At 39.8% G+C, this 22007-nt stretch overlaps 2 protein-coding genes across 7 annotated transcripts in view; both read left to right on the forward strand.

Moving 5' to 3' along the window:
* The first annotated feature begins 5539 nt into the window (after positions 1 to 5539).
* CCDC126 (coiled-coil domain containing 126) lies at positions 5540 to 21189 on the forward strand. 6 transcript variants are annotated; one of them, XM_063325022.1, is made up of 5 exons: positions 5567 to 5638; positions 7109 to 7269; positions 15846 to 15982; positions 16629 to 17029; positions 19567 to 21189. In XM_063325022.1, exons 4-5 carry the CDS (start codon positions 16792 to 16794, stop codon positions 19746 to 19748), a joined length of 420 nt encoding a protein of 139 aa, XP_063181092.1. In that variant the 5' UTR covers positions 5567 to 5638; positions 7109 to 7269; positions 15846 to 15982; positions 16629 to 16791; the 3' UTR covers positions 19749 to 21189. The 6 variants fall into 6 exon arrangements, with proteins under 6 accessions (XP_063181090.1, XP_063181092.1, XP_063181094.1 ...); XM_063325020.1 differs by lacking the exon at positions 7109 to 7269 and having other exon boundaries at positions 5540 to 5638; XM_063325024.1 differs by lacking the exon at positions 7109 to 7269 and having other exon boundaries at positions 5591 to 5638; positions 15851 to 15982.
* FAM221A (family with sequence similarity 221 member A) overlaps positions 5571 to 22007 on the forward strand; it is a 34518-nt gene continuing 18081 nt past the window's right edge. Inside the window, exon 1 of the mRNA XM_063325017.1 lies at positions 5571 to 5638. The gene's annotated coding sequence lies outside the window, so the exon portion shown is untranslated. The remainder of the gene's footprint in view (positions 5639 to 22007) is intronic.

Here is a 22007-nt window from a genome sequence, read left to right on the forward strand (position 1 = left end):
TTTCCTTTTAACCAGGATTTTGCGGAAAGGCTTGTCTTTTCTGCAAGGGCTTCCCTGTGCCACCTCTGTATCCCGTGCGTTCCTGGCATTTCTTCCCCCAACGCACACCAGTGACTATGGCAGCTCTCACCTCGCAGGCAGCGGGGGCTCAGCACTGAGGCCAAATAGGTCAGGTTCCTTAGATCAGAAAATTTCCAAAGATGATGAAACCGCTGGATTTGGTCTGCCTGTGCCGGAAAGCCTGGAGAGCAGGTGAAGACAAGCGGCCAGCAGCTGCAGGTTGCCCTTTCCAGAAGCAGCTCTCTCCCCACCTTCGCAGCCCCTTGCCAGCTGTGGGAGCTGAAAGCTGAGGAGTTGCTTCTGCCCTAGCTCCACATCTCCATCTGCTTCTTCAGGGGCAGGAGCTTCCCTTTGTGGCTGAGAAGCTGCTCTGCCCAAGTTCCTGCTCTGGCTGAGGCTGGTCGACTTTAGTTCACCATGGTTGGAACCAAAGAATGACCATCCTGAGTCCTCATGTGAGCGAGTATTCCCAAAAAGGAATGAGGAGCTCAGAGGGTGATTCACAGGCAGATGTTTCCTGAGAAACCAAATGCCTTTGCTACATGAAGCGTGCTCGCGGGGCTTTAGACAGGGGCCACGTCCCCAGCACTGGTTGCTTCCCCTTCCACAGCCCGTGACATTGGGTTTCCAACAGCTGCTGTGGTAGCCCACGTTCACGCTGCTCATCCACACGCAGCTCAACCCACAGCTCAAGGTTCTCTCAGAGCCTCGATATAGGCTCATCTTTACGGAAATGGTGCAACGCTTCCTACCTGGACCATAAATGATCTTGATTATTTCTTGCGTCTATTGTAAATGGAAGGCTGGAACTGTACATGCCAGCCTTTCCTCTTTTTGGTTGTTGAATCAGAAGTAAAAAATCAGTTAAAGAGTAAATTAGTCCTCTAGGTTCGCAAATTATTTGTGTCCGAAAGTTTCTTGCATATCACTCACTTCAAAAGTTTTAGTCAACTCCTTAGCCAGTTCTTGTTTAATTACAACTAAATTCTCATTCCTAGGAGGCTGGCCTGAGTTTTAGCCTCTGCTGATGTCTCACTTCCCAAAGCCATTCTGAATCCATGTCATAATCTGTCTTTTATACCAGCTGTACTCCATTCACCTGCAGTAGGTAGATTTGCTCATCTCCCTTTCCAAGTGTAACTTTATTAACAAAGCATTTATTCTACTGCAAGATCATATGCTGTTGTGGTGTAATCTGATTCTGATCCTGGATGATGTTGCCTGTAATCTAACTCCAGGAACAAAAGGGGATGAGCATGAAGGGCATGCTTAAATTCTGAGATGAAAATGCTTATCACTCTTCTACCATAAGGTGTATCACTGAAAAAGTGGAATATGAAGAACCCATTGAAAATACATAATGGTTACACTAAAAAAAAAACAAGCAGGGGAAGGAGGGAAAATGTTAGGAGAACATAGGACAGGAATATACCTTTTGGTAAAATGTACATATATAAGATCTCACCCACATTGTGATTCCAGCTCCGGAGTTAGACTAATATTAATGCACACATTCAAGATGTTTGCATTATTCCAGCAGGATTTTTTAATCTCTGTGATCCTAAAGTGTTCTGGCAATTAAACTTAAAATAAAAATGGCAGTCACTGACACAAATACCTATTTTTAAAAAGTCCAATCAGGTTTACATTTTAAATTGAAAAATACGAGCTCTCTTCACCATTTTTTCGCATAAGTCTTCTGCATCCATTATTCTCTACAATAACTTACCTGTAGCTTCTTGGAGTATAAAGACAATAATTATTTGATATCACATTTCAACTTTCACAATTTATTAGTTAGTAAGACTGTGTCCTGGTTTGAGGTAAAACAGAACCAATTTTCTGTTTTGTAATTTTACTTTTTAGCTGGGCCTCTTCTAACTGACTAAACTCTGAAATTAACAGCATGTTGTTCAGAAACTGTTCACTCTCAGAGTGATAAGACCTGATTATACCAAGGAATGGTATCCAGAGAGGCTCTTGCTTAGACTTATTGCGATAACAACCAAGGTCAGCTAACTTCGCTATTTGCCCCATTAGAGGGTTGGAAGCAGAAAAGCATAGGGGGGTCCCACCTGTAGGAAGAAGCAGACAGGACAGGTGACCAAAAACTGACTAACAGGGGTATTCCATCCCATCTGCATCATGCTCAGTAGAAAGCTAAGGGATCAAAAGGTCAACTCTCTTTCTTCAATGGCTGACGTCCAAAGAGGACCCTGTCTGTTTGTCTGCTTTTGATCCCGAACCGGGCATTCCTGACTCTAGATCCAAAATCCTGCTCCTGTCTGTCACTGACTCCAGTCTGGGACTTGCCCTGTGCCTGCTGGTGACACGATCATCATCCCGGGAGCTGGATACGGTTTTGTATATATTGTATACTTTTTTTAAAAAAATACTTATTAATTATTTCATTATTTACTAATACTTTCATTAAAGTAGTTTAGTTCTTTTTCTAAACTCGTAAATGTCCTTATCTCTTCCTCTCCTCTCTTTGGAGAGATGACGGGGGGGGGGGGGGGGGGGAGGGGGGGGGCGGAAGGGCCATCTGTCATTCTGATTGGTCAATGTGGCCAAAACCGTGACAGACTGCAAATTTGATCTGTGTCTTTGGGAGCCTCTTTGCTAAACAGAAGATGGTTCAAACACAGAAAACAGCTAGAGATAGCCTAAAAGATACACTAATGTGGCATAATTATATGTACTTCAAGCATGCCTTATGGAGCTTTTTCAAGCAATATTAATATACTGTTGTAACATACTGTTAGCTTTAATGCGGTAGTGAGTATACAATATTCACAATTTGGGGGGAAAGATGGGCCCAGATCAGACCCATTCCCTAAAGTGAAAGAGTACAAACTACTGGTAAGAGATCGGAAGAGAGAAAAATAGGAGCAGTAGTAAGGAAAGTATAAAGGTGTATACATTCTTATCTACATATACAGATTAGAGGATTAATCAGTTAAGTAAGAAGGCAGCAGGTGCACTAATCACAAAGCATGTGGGTCAGAGTGCTGTTCTCTAGCCATTACCGTTAAGTAGTTTGAAAGTATCATGAGAGAGGAAATTCTTAACGCATATTTGGAAAGGACAGAGCAATAGCTATGCAAATTAATGTCAGAAGGACAGTCTACAGATAGTGAATGGCATGGGAAAGGAACAAAGATAACATTGCAGCAGCAACCTGTTTTTTCTTTTTTAGCATTTTGAAAAACAATACGGAACGCTGCAGTATAGCAAGTTTTTACTCCTGCAGTCCTGGGCTTTTATCTATCCCTTGAAATGATCCTGAGAATATTATTACCCACAAATATGATGACCATGTAAACACTGTTAAGGTTTGATTTTCATTTGTCACTGAAGAGAAACAAGGTGCTTGATGTTATTTTGTGATATAGATTTTACCATGCATCTTGGATAAGGGGCAAAAGTATCACATAATATTGTGAGATGCATGTTCATGAAAGATGGCCAAATACATGAGGCCTTCAGGCAACAGGAATTAAGAATGGTATTAATAGTTGAAAGTTCCTGTCAACAGAGGGTACGTTTATAATGGAGACAGATTTCTTAATACAATTTTGTGACCTCCACAAGCAAATCTTCCTGTGATCACACCATTGACAGATTTCCCTTTCTCTGCCTAGTAAGCTCTAAATACCATATAAATTGTATTTGCAGACATTACAGCTGTTCACTGCACGTCTGTGAAAATAAAGGATTAATCACTGAGCAAATAGTATGGTAATAAATGGCAGTAAATAGCTGCAGTACGTTTGTTATGTGACCATCTGTTTTTGATCTTTTCGAGAGGGAATCTTGATGAGAAAATACCCACAGAAATGGACGAGGTGATTCTGCTTTAGAAAACACTTCAAGCAACAATTTTATTGGTGCTGCACAATATACAGTCAATCTTTTCACTCAAAGGCTTACTTATCAAGTATTTAAGTTTTTATTTTTTTGCCTGTCCTCATTCAACATTGTATAATTTAGCAAAAGACTTTTGCCCATGAGATGGATTGCATAATCAAATAAATATATCATTCCTTCAATGCAGCTGCTTCTAAATTATCTGTGGAAATACATCCTTCTATCCAGTTCAATAGTTGCCTAATTTTCTCAAATTTAAATTAACGCTCAGTTGAACACCAGTATTTTCCAGACCAACAAGAAAAGAAAAAAAACCTTTTCCAAAATATGTTTGACAAGACTCTGAAATAAGGGACTGCAAACTACTCAACATTAGAAAAGTTTTATATGCATCTGATTCACTGGCTTACATTTACCACCTGCCAACAGTTTTGTTTGTCTACTTAGGTCCAGGCCACTAACCTCTCTGATGTATCAATATCCTTTTTTCTATTAGATCAACAGATTTAAATGCTGATTTTTCCTGCATCTAATCTGTGCAGAAAAAAAGGTTGAAAACCACAAAGGAGCTAGGTAGCCTCTGGCATGCACTGGAAGGGCGGGAAAGATGCAGCGCAGTGCTGGTGTAGGCGTACTGATGGGGAGTTGGAGTAGTGGTGGGATCAGCAAGACAACGCTTGCTCTAACTGTGTTTATTTTGCAGAGGATGCAGTGTTGCAAGCAGGACCTTCCCTTAACACCTACCTGCAACATCTGACCTGTAACCAGTACCTCAGCTTGTTTAGGTAGGGACAATCCTGACAGGCATCGAGCTGGGGTAAACAACAGGTACTCCTCAATACTAGCAACAGTGCAGCTGTTGAACATGCCCTTATGTTCACTTTTAGCTAACTGATACCAACTTCCTTTCAGTATCACCTTGCAGGAAGAGCCTGAGGTAACTTGCTAGCGCAGTCCTGTACCCACAGTGGGTTTTGTTTCCGTGTCTGCCACGGTGGGAGTTTAAGTACCGTCCCAGCCACGAACAGCCCAGCTTGTGCAGCCGCGGGTTACAAGAACGAGAGCACGGGTGACGGGAAAGTGCCCCTGCGGCAGAGCCGAGGGACAGCACTCATTTCTCAGGCCGCTGTCAAAATTCACTCACGCCGTTAGAGGGCAGAAACGACACCTTTCCCGATCTGCACTTCTGAAGGAAATCTTTACTTATGGACGGCAACGAGAAATGATGGCCACGGCCACATAGCTTTCCAGCTTCCCCGGAAGCGGACGGGGCCCCCGACAGCGAACGTTTCCAGGAAAGGCATAATAGGCCTGCAGTCATGTATCGGCCCCTCACAGCCCGCCTCGCTCCCCGGCAACGCGCCGCGGCTCTCTCTCCCCGCCGGCCTGGCAGCGGTCCTGCGGGCGCGCGGCTCTGCGGCCTGGCCTCCTCACCCCGAGCGAGGCCCAGGAGCAGCGGCAGCCACCGGCTGCGACAGCGGCGGCCACCGGTAGTTAGCGGCTGCAACGAGCGGCTAAGCCGGCGTGAAATGGGCAGCGCGCGGCCGCGCATGCGCCGCAGGCAGCGCGCGGAGGGGGCGTTGCGGCAGCGCTCTCGGGCGGGGCGGGGCGGGAGAAGAGGCGGGGTCTTAGGTGGTGCGTCGCGGCGCAAGGCGGGCGGAAGCGGAGGGAGCGGCGCTTGTCAGACGGCGGCGGGCTGGGAGTGGAGGTAGCGGCGGGCTGCTGGGGCTGAGGGGGGTTTGCTCCGTCCTCCTGAGGCGCCGGGAGCGGGGTGTGGAAGAGCTGTGGCTGGGGAAGGGGCGAGGAAAAGCCTCCTGAGTGAGGGTGGTGGAGGCCTGGCGGCCCGTGTGGGGAGACGGCCCGGCCCTGCCGGGCGGGGGTGGCGGGGGGGGAGCCGGCCAGTGTGTGAGGAGAGAAGCCGGGCAGCCGCGGCCTGGCAAACCCAGGTTTTCGCTTCGCCTGAGCGCGCCGCGTTATTCCCTCTCTCAGGCTGTACCCCCTGCTTCGGGACAGGTTACGCTTCCTTCTGGCTTCGGCTATGCTTCTGCGCTCCCCCGGCGGCGTTTGTGCAGCCGTCAGCCTTTTCCTCTTTCTTCACCTTCACCCTTCCGCAGCGGGTCGTGCCGCTGGGCTGGCGGAGCGCTCGGTGCTGCGCGCAGGTGGGGCTCCTTCGGGTTCTGCGAGCTCCGTCTGTCGGTGGCAGCGCGGGTCTCTCCGGTGGCGGTGTTGCTGCAGGCCCCGCTCGCAGGAGCTGCGGTACGGTGTGTTCTGCTGTTCCGAATGTTCCCCTTGGCTGGCTAACGCTACTCCAGGGCTGTGATGCAGTGTCCTTAGATGGTGAGGAAGCAGGGAAGGAAACAAGGGTTTTCTGGTTTCCCTCCTCATTTGCAGTGGCCTTTCCATCATAAACTGACTGCAGTGACTCTGCAAGATTGATGTCTTTCTTGTACTGTAGGGACCTAACTTTCAGAGAGGCAAAGCATGCTTACAATGATGTGATGGAACTTACAAGGAAGAAAAAACAATGTTTGTTTAATCCATATTCAAGCAAAGGCGGGATCCTTAATAATGTTAGGTTGAGTGATCTTCTGGCATTAACAAGCTTGCACAAAATAAATAATGGGCGAAACAATTGTTTTAATTTTAGGATATTATAAAATATGAAACTTCCAGACAGCAAAAGTTGTGGAATAATGCTTCCTTCTTAAAATATAATAAAATTACTCTTATATGTAACATCTGATTATATTTTAACTATATTTTTACTCTTCCCTTAAATTTATTTCTGTAAATATTTATAACATACTATTATTTCTACCTTATTTCTCTAGCTCCGTTAATCATTCATTATTAATAAACTTTCTTTTCAGTTTTCTAATTAAAATGGTAGCATCTTCTAAATCTGCTTTTATGTATCTTGTCATCTAAAAGATACTGACAGCTAGAATGGAGTGTAATTTCTGTATTTGCGTGCCAAAAAGCAAAGCAGAGAGTTTTTGTTCTGTCCTATGACATGATGTGTGGTTTAGATCAGGTTAACAACTGGGGGTTTTTGTTGTTGTTGTTTTGTGGGGTTTTTTTGTTGTTTTGCCCCCTCAGTGGATAAATTGGAGGGGATGGTTTTTCACTGTGAAAAGTGATCTTTGTAGGAATTGTGACTTGTTTTTTTTTTTAACAGAACCTTCAGAATATGAACTTGCTGAGCATAATAGCTAAGCATGCATGTGACTTGTTCTAATTGTAATTTAGTGTCTAATTTGGAGCAAATATCATGAATTGCTGTTACACTCATAAGAACATTAAAGAAAGGAGACAATATGAAGATGAGAACAATATATTGTAAGTAGCATTTTGTTCTAATGTCAAAAGTGGAGTGATGGCAGTTTTAGATCAAATGTGGAAATTTATTGCTACCTTTGTTCCCATTTTGACTGCTGGAGATACCCATGTGTGTAACGCCTAAATTATTCTGGCTTCTTTCTGTTATTTTATGTGCTCCAATATATAATTGTTTAATAATTCATTTCAGGTACTTGAGAACTCCAGAGGATTAAGCAATTATGCTGGAATTCCTTTGGTCTAGTAAATAGGCCTTTTTCCTAAAGCTTTTACAGTTGGAAATAAAGCTACTTCCCTCTTTTTTTTTTTTTTAAAAAAAAGCTTTTCTAGTCTCTGCTTTTAGACACTTCTTTTGGCTTTTAGCTCCTTGAGGGAGGCGTTGATACTAGCTAATAACGTATTGTGATTTAGCTTGGGGACCAAGTGTCATTTAACTGCTAAAAGTAAAATATTTCCACTGGAGTTCATGATCACTTGTACCTTTGCCAAGAACAGTTAAGGGCACTAGTTCTTGCATCTTGTTGAAACTGTAAGTAAGACAAATACATGCTGTCAGCTTAAATTGTCAGCCGTGTAGTCAATATATCTGAAGACCAGTGTCAAAAATAGCCATTAAATTGTTTCCAGTAGCTGTCAAAAATCTGTGGAGATCATTCATTCAAATGAATGTGTTTTGTCCTGGTACAAGTTTACTGCGAAAATGTACTTTATATGGTATTTGTTATTTGACAAGCTCTTTCACCTGTGATTGAAAACTTGTACCGTTAGGTGGGCTGGGTTTCCTCAACTAAGCACTATTAATAGTTTCCTAAATTTTCTTTTATGATTGTCAACTTTACAAAAAACTATTTAAATTACCATTTGCCAATGTAACTTAAAAGATTAATTTTGGATTGCTCAGAACTAAATGGGTACTTTGCCTACATAAACCACGGCCTAGACTAGAGGCCTAGACAAGAGGACTTAAAACTTATTCCACTGAAATTGGTCTCTATAGTAGTAATGAAGAAATAAGAGGCTACCATGGTAGAAGTAATTCTGTTAAATTTTTGTGTACCTTGTACTTAATTCCAGCAATAACATATTTTGCAGTGTACGCCAGTGTGGTGCGATGGTTAACTACTGTCTGTCATAATTCTTACTATGCTAAGATAAACAGACAAGTCAATCTAGAAATAATAAAAAGATGTAGAAAAAAATAACTTATCTGGCTTAATGTTTCCTCCAGTGTTATTTTTCAAAAATCTTCAACTGGATAAGCCTCCTGGGATGGAGTCTGAATCTGAGGCCCGGTGTGTATTATAGTTTTACTGCTGAAACATACTTTTGGTGGACACCTCGCACATGTCCATACTCAGTTTGAGTTCTGCAGGTTTCTTGAAATAAAACCAGACAAGTTACTTCCTCTCTCCCCAGTGGTACAAGCCCTTTTTTGGTTACCGTTCTACGGGAATCGTGTTTTTGTGGATGCTGCACTGTGTGTACGTGTATGACCAGTTCTGCAGTGGCAATCTCTCCACCATTGCAGCTGGCACTTTGTTACTTGACTCCCCTTTTAGTTCTCTTTAATGACACCCTCCTTCCTTTTAGTTCTCTTTAAAATGTTCAGTGAAAATACCTCTCTTCTCAATAGCCTACATTCACCATCTTGCAGGTATGTCTCTCTGTAAAACTAGCTAAAATTAGCTATATGATCGTCTTGGAAGGAAGTCTTGGAGTCCCAGGGGCTCTGGAAAGAGTGATGCAAACACAGCTGTGAAATTTCACAAGGGAGTAGAGGTACTAGTTATGACTTTGCATGGGAGTACTTGACATAGCCTAGTGTTCAACTGCAATGAAACAATTGTGACAGTCTTATCAGGAAATGAGGAGCTAAGAAGGTACCTCATATAATCGTAGAATCATCTATGTTGGGAGGGACCTTTAAGATCGAGTCCAAACATCAACCTAACATTGCCAAAACCACCACTGAACAGTGTCTCTAAGCACAACGTCTACCACATGCTTTGTCATAACTATGGCTCTTATGAGCAAGGGTCTTGCTGTGAAGTTTTTGGTTGTGATTTTCTTTTTTTTGAAGAAGCCGATACAGAGATGTAGAAATGTTTTGAGGCCCAGATGGACCCAGTGGGAGGAGGGGAACTTCAGCAAGTATAATATACTGTCCCCATTGATATCTGCTTGCTTTAATTTTCTTCACAACCCTTGCCAGGTCATTTCCCCTCTCAAAATCTTGGATCTTGGCTGACTGCCCACAGGCAAGGAACAAAGGATTTCTGTTTTTAAATAGTTGGTTTATTTTAAAAGCATTCACTGACAGTAGTAGGCAAAATAAAGCTGGGGAGGGAGGTGCTTAAAAAGGGCCAGAATACTTTTAAGGTAACAAAAAGTACTTAATCAGATTCCTTCGACATGATCCAAAATAAAAACAATTGTTGGCAGAAAGTGTAAAATAAATCAATGCAAATAGTCCTACATGCATTGAAAGTAGAAACAGGTCACCAGTATTTCTAAAATATTGAAATACAAAAGGTAATCTAGTGTTTGGGCACTCAGATGATTTTTACCAGAGCCGCTGGGAACTTGATATGTAGGTTTTCAAATCTAAAGCGATACTTTTTTGCTTTCAACTCAAAGTGTTGCTACAAAACAAATTGTGCGCTGTTCTTAGAAGCCTGTAGGAGGTAAAACTGTTCCTGTTTTAAGATATGCTTGAGGCAGTCCCAGCAGCTTTTCAGCAGAAACAGTATCTGTCTGCTTGGTGAGCTGCGACTTTTGTTGTCCCAGATATCCCTTGGCTCCCTTGAGAGACAGGGAATGGCAGGAGCACACAAGGCGATTTTCTTCTTTCTTTGTTGCAGCACTGTAGAAGAAGAGATATTCTTGGTAGTTACTTACCCATTTTTGCTATTCCCTTAAACCTCATGTCTTTCTATGATTTCACTTGGAATATCCGTTAAAGGTATTCCCCTAAAGACAGGTAGCAATAAGGCAAAGTGATTTTTTTTTTTAAATTTTTTTCCCCAGTGTTCCTTGGTAATTGCAAGTCTGGGGCATGTAAAGGCAGGATGAAGGAAGAGGAATGAAGGTAAAAAGATAGATGTCCTGGAAAAGACACCAAGCACTAGGCAGACTCCTTTGGCAGTGCATTCCAAAAATGATGGCTCCTGCTAAAACCAGGAGCCATCATACTTATAGGGCAGCCTTTCCCCTCCTCCTCTTCCTGCCCCCCCCCCCCCCCCCCCCCCCCCCCCCCGAAATATGCCTTCTTGCTTATTCTTAAGATGGCAGTGTGTTGTATAGTGCTGTTCTTTTCACTTGAGCCTAGCAGGTGTTAATATAAATTCTATCGACTGACCTATGATGCAGTCTCGAAAGACCCTTGAGTCTCATCAGGACACAGGTATAGTGTTTTGATGGGGTCTGTTGTGTCAGGCATTGCTGAGGTTTTGTGAGTAGGGTATGCTTCTTTTTTCCCTGTTTGCTGGTGACATTTTTCTGTTGACCAAATTTTACAGCAACGATAATAGGAATACTTAACAAGCTGAGAGCTGATCTCATCAAAAGACAGCCCAAAGTGGTTTCGCTTGTCTGGGGACACACATTGCTGGTAGTAGTTTGCCTCTGCATAGGTTATTCTGCTCTTTCATGGCACTATACAGCTGTCTGAACCTGATTAATGAACCTAGGAACCAAAGGATTGGTCTGCAAAAGTCACCAATACAGATGTGCCAGTGCAGCAAAATGCTTTTATCGGCATCTTTTCAAGGACTCACGTGCTCTTAAAAATATGAGGAATGTGATTCTTCATTCGGCACCAGTTTTAAATATGAATGATGTGGGTAAGATGGTTTGTGAAAGGGAGTTTGTGTGGTGTGTAGGAAGGGAGAACTTAAGTTCCTGTGTGTTGCCAAGAATTGTGGTCCTGTGTAACAGGATATACTTAACTTCTTTGGGCACCTGTTTGTCAGCTGTACCTCATGCAGATTGTTTTCCTACTGCCAAACTGGTAGCTATCTAAGACAGCAAATTACCAGAATGCAAACATCATTTTTGGTGTTCCAAAAAGTCTCAGCATGTAGCTCCTGGGCATCTCTGTGCTTTTTTCATTGTGCCTGTCTTCAAAGACTAATTGGTCAGTGAATACATTCTATGCTCTTTTTTTTGTGTCAGGCCTTCTTTAGACTTCCCATTTTCACTGCTGCACAGTGACTGTGCTGATAGGTTTCCAAATAACATAGAACTAGCCTGTCTGCTCTCAGAATGGTCAGCGCGATGTCTGTCAGCTGAGTGACCGTGATGTTCAAAGTTTTCTTTTGGAAAATCAAAAAACCAAAAGATTTTGGATTTCACAGAGGTAAATGGGCCAGGGGGAGCACACTCTAAATAGACACAAAAAGAAAACTAATAGGATAGAGTTGATAGAACTGTGGAAATATTTCCACAGTTCTCTGTAATGCGCTGTGATTTTTGTCTTCCTGAAATATGCGTTGGCAATTGCAGTGAGGTATCATCATGCCTGTTTAGAGCATGGCTTATTGTTTACTAATACAGTACCCTCACTGTAGTGAGAGATGTTTGCTGCCATTAATTTAATAGAAATTTCTCATATAGACATAATTTTAATGTTAATTTTAAATCCTTAATAATTTCATAAACTTGTTATGTTCCCACTGAAATTGTAATAAATTCTAATTTTGTACTGTACAATTATTGTGTAGTAATTATTAATGTCAGCTTTCATTTTTACTGTCCTAATTTCTGTCTGCTATCTGTTCTGTTACAAGATTTTATTTTTTCCCCGCCGTCCTCTGTCTGTAGTTGGATGCAGTCTTCTATGACTATATCTGGAATTTTTTTTAATTCTCTGTCTTGATAAATCACTTCTTGTGTTCATACAGTTAATAATAATAATTGGTTACAAAGCCAGACTTGCTTTTGAATTCATTGTGTCACGTTGTTGTTGATCATAATTTGGCAGTGAGGAACAGATAAGTATTATGGTTGCAAGTAACAGATTGAGTAAAATTCCAATTTATCAAGGCTACTTTCTCAATATATTTAGTTCATTAGAGTCCTGTATAGGTCTCTAGGGTATCACTGAGGAACTACTGCCTCAGTATTTGGCATTCTGTCTTTCAAAATATATAACCAAAGAGGTGACTTTATTGGACTGTATGTTAACAGTACTATTTTCAGTGCATTTTTCTTGGCTTTATTGTTAAGGTCTTTTTGATCCTTGAATGAAATGGGATTCTCAGGCTACAGTTTTCTGTATTTTTCATCTCTTGTTGACTCTGTTTAGTTAGTTTTTCGCTAAAGCTGTTTACTAATAACTACCAAAAATACCTGATGGGCCTGCTGATTTCTTTTTCTCTTATAAATAATCATCTTCATCTGTCCTGTACATTTTTCAAAACTAGAAGGAACACACCATCTCTGCAATAGTTTTAAATTTGCCCTGTTGATGCCGATAACCACTTCTAGTGGTTCAGAAGGCTGGGATCTCTCGGACAGACTAGAAAAACGATAATGAATATGTACTGGTCTTTCATGAGAGCTGACTGACAAGCAGAACTGACAGTGCTGTCAGATGCATTGTAATATTTTAAGGATTTGGGTATGCCTTGTTTTCAGGATACCCTGAGATTGTTTTAGAGGATGTAAGAGACATTCCTTTGCCTTACAGAATGTTGCATTTTTTGCATTGTACGTGAATATAATCTCTGTGTTTGGCTGGGAATAAGTGAAGCAGAATCTGAGGAAGACTTTGCAACAAAATTCAAGTATGATGTTTTATAAGTATGGGCTGGTTTCCATGGAGAAGGGTCAGTATTCAAACTGAAAGCCCAATGCAACTGTTTAGTTAAGTAGCATCAGAGATACTAGAACTGCTTTATTATGGAACATATAATGGATTTTCTGTTGCTTTTTCTTTGGCCCTTGTTCCTTTCTTTTCATGCGCTCACTAATATAATTTATATATGAGTGATGTTGGAACACAGCTTGGAGGATAGAGACATGATTTTATTTTAGAGAGGATGAGTGTCTTAGTTCATAGAATCGTAGGGTTGGAAGGGACCTCTGGAGATCATCTAGTCCAACCCCCCTGCCAGAGCAGGGTCACCTAGAGCAGGTTGCACAGTTCATGGCTTTTGCTGCCAGATGTGTGTCAGTGTTTGTGGTACCACTGGACAGTGTTAAATCCACATTGGCAGGCTTTAGCATTACATTTCTTAGACAACCAGCAGTGGAACAGTGAAGACAACCAAACTCTTTCTATGTCCGTGAAAGGCAAACCTTGTCCCAGATCCTCTGTTCAGGAATTGCTTGTAGTTCCAAGTTTTAATGTTGCCCCTGGCTTGGGCTTGTCATTTTCAGAGTAAAATAAATGAAAAAGTTATGTGTCACTAGAATTGCATGCTTCAGGAAGAAAGAGGTGACAAAATCTCCAGAACTTTGAAAGTACACTGGAATTCACTAAGGTGGAATGGCCTCTAAAAATGCATAGGAAAAGTGACAAATACAGATAGTTCCCTTCATTTTAGTACACCTTACTCCCAGTTCCTTTGCCCAGTAACAGTATTTGGATGTTATGCCATTTGCCCAGCGGGTTAAGTCCTTGATTTCCATTAGTTTCAGTAGTCAGCATTTGCACTGTGAATCAAATATACATGGCAAAGACCCAGTCTGTAATTCCTACTGCTACTTGGCGGGAGTTTATTCAATCTGTTCCTCTTGGCTAGGACTCTTATCCTGGCTTGTGGTCTTATTTACAGTGTGATGGCAGAATTATTTCCACTCTAAAGCTCTGTAGTGATATTGTCTAAATGCTTCAGGATGAGATATAGCTGGAGATCTGTGGAGAGCTGAACTTAATTTAAATTCTACAAGAGATATCTGTTATTTTCAGACAAACTTTTTTTTGTAATATAAAATGTAGACTTTTGGGAATGGGGGTTGAAACTTGTGGTCTCTCCTTGAGAGATACTGTTTGGTCTCTGAGCCATCATGTGAATACCCTACTCCTGGACCTCATATGTAAATGTTTTCCGTCATATTTGATACTATTCAGGGATTGTGTTAATGCATAATGATGTAGGTGCAGTTTATGCTTTAAAGTCTGAGTGCAGAGCCATGGATTTGGCAAAGAGCTACGGAAAAGGAGTTTTGGCTAGCTCATGTTTATGGAGGATCTGTTTCAGGAACTCTTTAACCACACAGTTCCAAATATTCGTGCTGATACTGTAGAATGTAAGTCTTTATTGTTTTCTCTCTTCTTTTATGTACTTAAGACAAATTTGCGTCTTAAAAATAGTTTTTTGAGGGATAAGCACATTTTTTGAACAAAGTACATCCCACTGAATTTACAGTGGGATTTCAAATTACTGCATGTTGGCTAGCTGTTCATGCGCATGGTTATCCCACAGTTAAGGTGAGGTAAGCTATTCCTCATTCAGTGACTTGTGATTGCCGCTTACGGTATGCCCAAAGGTAAAAGTAAGGTTTTATTTACTGGTAGTTACTGTTGGGCATTTTACACACAGTCATTTTTTACTTTACAGCAACTTTGGTGTCCGGGTCCTAATATTGCCCCTGCCTTAGGATGATAATTTTCAGAATAACTTAGGTATGCGTGTTGATTTTAAAGCACTTTGAAAATTTGCTGCTGGAATCAGTCACGTTGGCCAACCTATTGAGAGGATTATCTCGAGTGAAGGTGAAGGATAAGCGACAAGTGTAACTCGGAACCCTGCTGGCGGTGACACTTGTGTTTGCAGCAGATCCTGGTGTGTCAGCATAAGGCCAGTTGAACTGATCATCACAGGTGATGAAAAATACCATGGAGGCGGAGTTCAGTTTAGATGAGTGCTTAGCACAGTAAGAAATTTGGTCTCGATATTCTAATAAAAACAGAGACCTGCGTACCACTATAGAAAGTCTGGTGGGGAACTCTATGAAACGTGTTACTTCAATCTGAAAAGTACTCATGTCAGGTAATATGTGGGGAAGAATGGGGAATAACAGGGAAAACATAACTACTAGGTAAAATGAGTAGCTTTATCTAGATCATCTTAAATACTAGAAACTCCCTCTCAAAAAAAAGTATTGAATAACTGGAGAAGTTTCAGAGGTGGCTGAAAAATGAGAAATATGAGGTATACATATGTAAAGAGACTAAAAAGATCAGATTTATTTGAGGGGGGAAATGAATAAGGGAATAATAAGTATGCAAATATATGTGTCTCTATATATATGATGAATCTGGAACATTTGCTGTCACTGTCTTATAGCACAAGAAGGACACATTTCAGTGAGATTCTTACCAAGATTTTTTTAGAAGTATATTGAAATCAGTTATTGAGTATTCAAATGTATACATTTATAATAAAATGGAAATGTATTCTACGTTCTTCCATAACAAGTACTTCAAGTTAGGTTTAAAACTGTATTTATGTTTTAAAAGCATGTGGCTTGAAGCCCTGAACTTCTGTCACTCCACGTGCAAATGAAGGTCTCTTCAGTCCTGCAATTTGTTTTGGTTGTTATTTTTTTTTTTTTTTTTAACCCCCCAGTACAGAGCTCCCTGAAGATGTCTGGCTCATACTGCTTCAAACTCTCTGGATGTTTGCTGTTTAACTGCTGAAGCTTCCTACTGCTTGTTGTTCTCCCAAAGCCTTAATCTATTGAGGGATCAGAATTGGCTACTATGGTAAGACTTTTTTAAAGTGGTAGTAAAATGCTAAAAGTGGGTGCAATGTGCCGCTTTGTTTTGGTTCTATTTATTTATTAGCAAGACACCAAAACAACCCCAACCGTAATGCTCTACAAAACCAGAAGAGGATGATGCCCAACTTCAAACTAACTAACCAACCGAGAAACTTTGTTCTGCATTTTATCTGTTTATACTCGCCCTATGCTTCTGAGTGAGGAATAAGAATCAAGTGAATGATTTCACAAGATATTTTCCTTGTGCGTAGATGTATTCCTGTTTCCTTGTGTGTATATCTCATCAAAATGTTGTGTATAAGTGTTTTACAAGGCTATTCTAGATATTGCATTTTGTTTGAGATGCATTTGGGTTTAACGGCACTCCAAATTATGGTATTTAAAATACTTAAGGTGATTTGTAGAAGCATAGAACTCTTGATTTTTGGAGAATAAAAATTGGTAAAAGTAAGAAGAGGAAACCTTGGATAAAACAGGTGAGAGAAGAATTACTGCACCTCTAAGCAGATACAAATCCACAACTGTTTGCTAGATTATGCAATAATACTGCATTTGGAAGCTGATATTTGTCATTGATCTCAACAACTGTAGCAGTTTTGAATAACCAAGTGATATTTTACAAATTTCAGGAATCAAGACCAACTAAAACATGAGAAGATGTACTCAAGATGATCCATCCAGAAGATTTTTTTACTTCATAGAAATCTTATTTTTAGTATGTAATATAATTTGACAAAGCCAAGTTCAATTACTTCTCTTGAAATTAAGACACACCTGGGGCCTTCATCAGAAATGTTTCTAACCTTTTCAAGAAAAAATATGTCCCAGAAACTGAGTATGTTTTTACTAGTTTTTGGAATCATTTGGGGTTTGATGTTGCTACGTTACACTTTTCAGTATCCAAGACGCCAAAGCAGTGCCGAGTTGCGTGGACAGATACTAGACCTAAGTAAAAGATATGTCAAAGCACTGGCAGAAGAAAATAAAAATTTAATGAACGGTGGCGGTGGAGCCTCTATGGCAGGATATGGTAAGAGGAAATAAACCATACTAGTTATTTAAGTATCTATTTTTTCCTGAAAACTGAAGTTATACTTTTTCTTTTTTAAAGTAATATATACTGCTCTTTAGGAGAAGAAACTCTGTATTAACTGATTTGATTTTAGTTTATTCACTGAAGTTGAAGATTAAGATGTGGTGCAAAATCAAGGTTGATATATGAGATTTTTGTTTTCCAGGTATTTTTTAGATATCTCCAGGTATACGACTACTGTTACTTAGAAGATTGTGCTTTTTCTGAATTTTAAGCTATTGAGGTATAAGCACATGCTTGATATGGGAACGAAGTTTTAGATTAAGTCAGTTCAACATTGCAGATTCTTCTTGTGCCTCATTGCTAACTTTCTGCTTTTATTTAATTTTCTTCTCTTTAAGTAGTAAAAAAGCAGTGGAAAGCGACATACTAGTTGAGTTTGCAGTCTTGAGACTGAAAGGAAATTATGGATTTAGCAGGATCTCCCCTTGCTTTAGAAGTAGCCATTAGAGATAAGGTCCCATTTCTCTAGAGCTTTGATGCTTGCTGCATCGTATCTCTCTGTCTGATGTACCTGTTAACTTGATGAGTATGTGGCCAGTATTCACTGGTAATAGATTACTAGAGCCTGTGCCTGTCTTATGAAATACAGAAAAGATAGTTTTGAGGTCTTTTTAGCAAAGCTGTAAAAATGTCTTAATAATTTTAACTCTTTGGTCCCTCATAGCTTCTCTTGAGGGAAGGCTGCAATGAGCTCTAGCCCTTAGGGAGTAAATTTGAAGAAAGTACCTGTGATCTGTCCTAAAGAAAACAATGTATCTGTGAAAATAAGGGTAGTACAAAGCTTAAAAAGAAATATTAAAAAAAATATATATGTAAAGATGTATGTTAATGTACTTTGATCCCCTTCTTAAGAAATCCTTAAAAACGTGGGCTCTACCAGTTGTAGGCTGCCCTTTACATGCACTCTGGTAAGAGTACAAGCAGAAAAAATGTGTCTGAACTCTTTTTGCTGCTGCTCAGGAGCAAGGAGGCAAGTCTGTAATGACAAGATGAGCAGCAAGCAATCCAAGAGGAGGAGGACAGTATCAAAATGTCTTAGCCTTTAATTCTTTCATTCATTAAGTTAACATTTTTACCACAGTAAGCGACTACTTTTTCTTTTCTTCCCCTTTTCCTCCCCCCCCCCCCCCCCCAATTTTTTTGTCTTCAAGGACCTCCTGCCTCTACTGTGTAATTACTTCTCTGATTAATTTGTTTTAAAAACCCCTTGTGTACTGCAGCTTTCTACTGCTGTATAAGTCTTACAGCGTATTTCCAAACAAGATCTGCCTTCTGACGTTTTGTCTGAAGTTTAATGAAAAATTAAGTCAACTCTTGGTCTACATGCTGATCATCAGACTCACAACTCGAGTGGGCAATTCCTTCCCTCAGACTGTTGAGCGCAAAATGGTACTACAGAGTACATGACCCATGGCATGTCATTGACAGCAGACCCTGCTCTGGCTCGAATTGTATAGCAATGTCTTAAATTCCAAACACACACACACACACACACACACACCAAGATGGCATTACTAAACAAGAACTGGTTAATTTTAGAGGGAGGGACTGGCCTGAGGTGTGTGGTTTTTGGTTTGGGTTGTTTTTTTTTTTTTTTAAATTTACTTAGTAGTGTTTTAATTTTATCTAGGTTACTCCTCTCTTTTCACTTTCATACTTGTGCTTTTCCTCCCCAATTTTTCTCGTTGCTTAAGAATTGATTAGTGGGCTGGGGGGAAGAGGCAGTCTATGTGCGTCTGCATGTGTTGTGGGGATCTTAACCCCTTGTAAAACCTGGTAAGTTTGTTCACTTTTTCTATATCTGAGAGAAGATAGTGATATGAACATTGACAACAGCATAATTAGCTTTTGTTGAAAGGTCTGTTACTTTTTGTGTGTTCTGGAATATGGGAATTTCTTTTACTGTCCTTTTCTCTTGTTTTTCAATCAATATCAGCCTAAATATATGGATTTTTTTTTTAACTACTTTATGGCTTATGTACGAAGTGGTAAGATACTTTCTCATAGCAGTTTTTCTGTGGGGTAGGTCTGTTATTTAGAGGAAAGCTATTAAGAACTACCTTTTTATGCTGGAAAGTATTTAAATATATTCTGTTGCTGTTCAAGGCTAGAAGATGTCATAGCTGGGTATTCTAGTGCTGTAGTCTGGATGATATTTGAAATACTGCTTTTGAATAGTCACTAGTCTAATGTTCCAAATAATGGGTTTGTTCTTACACTTGAATATTTAATTGGCTTCATTCACCGTTCACTGTTATGGTGGTATGATCTGTGCATAAAATAACAAAGAAATGGTATTAAAGAAAATCAAGCAGCTGTTTAATTCTATACTTCTATACAAATCTGCACTCTTTCCCAAAAAGTATAGTAGGAAGGATAGCAAGTCTTAAGATGTGAATATGTTGAAATAGCAGTTCTTTTCCACACATAGTAAATAACAGGATCTAATTTGTTTTTTCCATTATCTTCAGCTGATCTTAAGAGAACAATTGCTGTTCTTCTGGATGACATCTTACAGCGCCTTGTGAAATTGGAAAACAAAGTTGATTACATTGTTGTGAATGGCTCAGCAACAAATACCACTAATGGAACTAGCAATCATGTGCCAGTAACTTCAAATAAACGTGTAAAACCAGCAAGCAACATTAGATAGCAAACAGGGCCGCTTTGTGTTGCTACACCTATGATAGGTAATGTTTAAGATAAGCTTTTTATCTCTGGCTAAGGCAAAGCAGTAGTTGGCTCTAAAAGAAGCATAAACTATTCTATTATACAATGTGCTGGATCTATGTAGGCCTAAGTTTTGTGCATAGGTTCTCAAAGCATTATTTCATTGCCTTTGAGCAGTACTTCTGAAGTCATCGTTGTTGTCTTTAAAGGTATTTTGATATTACAATTTGATGTAGTATGCCATTGGATAATAACAATAAATGGAAAGCGATGGGGAACTTATTGGTAGGTTTCTAAATATATTTATTTAAGTATAAATATAACATATCTTTTGGATAGGTGAGCAGTATTGTAGCTTATTCGTTTTTTGTGATCTGCGTTAAGCTGAAGTAACTGAGGAAAAAGCATTGTTAAACAGATGCTAGAAAATGTGTATACCTATAATATTTTGTTACTCATTTACTAAAAAAAATTAAATTGAGGATAGCCTTGGCAGTAATATTTTAAAATTGTGACCCAAAGAATGTCTTTATTTGCACTATCTGTCATAATAGGTAGAGAGAATTTACTGTATATTTAAGAAAACTAATTATAATAGGAAGACATCCTAGGTAGTAACACTGTCCAGGTATATATTTATGCTGGAGTTAGGGCAGTTAGATTATCAAAAGCAAATCATAATCTGTGATATCGTAGATGATTATTTCTTACAAAGATATTTAAGTGTATGTATTTTGTAATTGCAGATAAGATTATTTAAGTGATGGAAATAAGTTTTGGATATGTGAATACTGTTTATTTTTATTCATTGCTGTTTCTTTTTAACTTTTTAGTACCTTGCAATTTGTGATGAGTATAGCACACCGTCTCCCTGAATTGCTTTTTTGATAGGAGGAAAAGCAATGAGGGGAAGCAAGGCATCTCTGCATTTAACAGAGATGTATGTTCTAAGGGTGTTTTATGGAATATTTGAGAGCTAAGGTAATGCTTGCCTTATGTCTAAGTTAGCCTTACAGCAAAGTGAATTGCAGTGTGGATGCACTGTGTTTCAAAACGTTACTGAAGTCTTATTAAAGAGAAAGTGACACTGAGCCTGTTTTTTAAAATGTACTGAATGTTGGGGGGGGCAGGGAGGGGGTATATTCAGGGACTTTTGCCAAAAGTGTGCTGTACGTGGGGGTGGTCTAATCCTATATTAAGGAGAAAATCTAACCAGTAAAATTGAAGGTGCTGGATGATATACCATCCAAAGTTATGTGCTTTTTTTTTCTTCATTTCCCTGCTGATATTCTGGACTGTTATAAAGCAAAAATACACTTACAACCTTAGCATCCGGATGATTTTTTTTTCTGTCACATTGTGTGTAAACATATAGTCACTTCAATGCAGAAAGAGGAAAAATAAATTTTAATTGTACTTTTAAAGGCTCCTGTTCGTGGTTTTTTTTTTTTTACCAGTCTTGTCATTCTTGCTACATGTGCTCTAGGTTTTTCTGGATTGGAAGATTGTACGTCTCTGAAGTTTAGTAGCAGTCTATCTGGTGTTCTTCCTACTCGATCACTGAGTTCTTTGTCTCTTGAAATTCTAATGCCCTGAAACTTTCCTCAGGTTAGAGGTGAGGGGAGGAAGAAATGAGAAGAAAATAAACTGATGGGCTTAGATCTTTAATGGTGAAGACTTCACTCTTTAATCTAAGAGTGAAGAAGACAGGTGCATAACTTCTTTTGAATCTGCAAGTCTCTGTTGACAATGTGAAGATAAGCTTTTATATCCACCTATCTATGCTTTTTATTCGCTGTGTACCAATCAGAACCTTGGTGGGTGGTGTCCCTTTGTGCTATAAACAGTAGCATGAGTAGTTCTTGTGTATGCAAAGTGACTTTTCTTGTAAGGGTATGTGAAGTCTTAAAGTTATTGAGGATTGTGAAAAAAGCGTAACAAAAGTCGCAAGGTGAGTATTTTGGAGACTGATACACTAACTTACATGTAGTTATGTTCTCACAGTAATTCATGGTGCCATTAGCAAATAGTTGCTTTTGTCTGAGGTTTCAGTAGTACAACGGCTATTGGAATTAGCTTGTACCTGACAAATATCTAGGGAGAACTGTGAATTACCTATATCTTATGGCACAAATGTTCCATTAATGAATATAGTTGAAACAACTGTTTATCAAGAAGCAAGTTAAAAATACTCTAGTAGCATCTTGCATCTAATTTTATGTGAAAGGCATTATTAGGGGGT

Source organism: Chroicocephalus ridibundus, chromosome 2 (genome assembly GCF_963924245.1).
Source record: "Chroicocephalus ridibundus chromosome 2, bChrRid1.1, whole genome shotgun sequence".
NCBI lineage: Eukaryota > Metazoa > Chordata > Aves > Charadriiformes > Laridae > Chroicocephalus > Chroicocephalus ridibundus.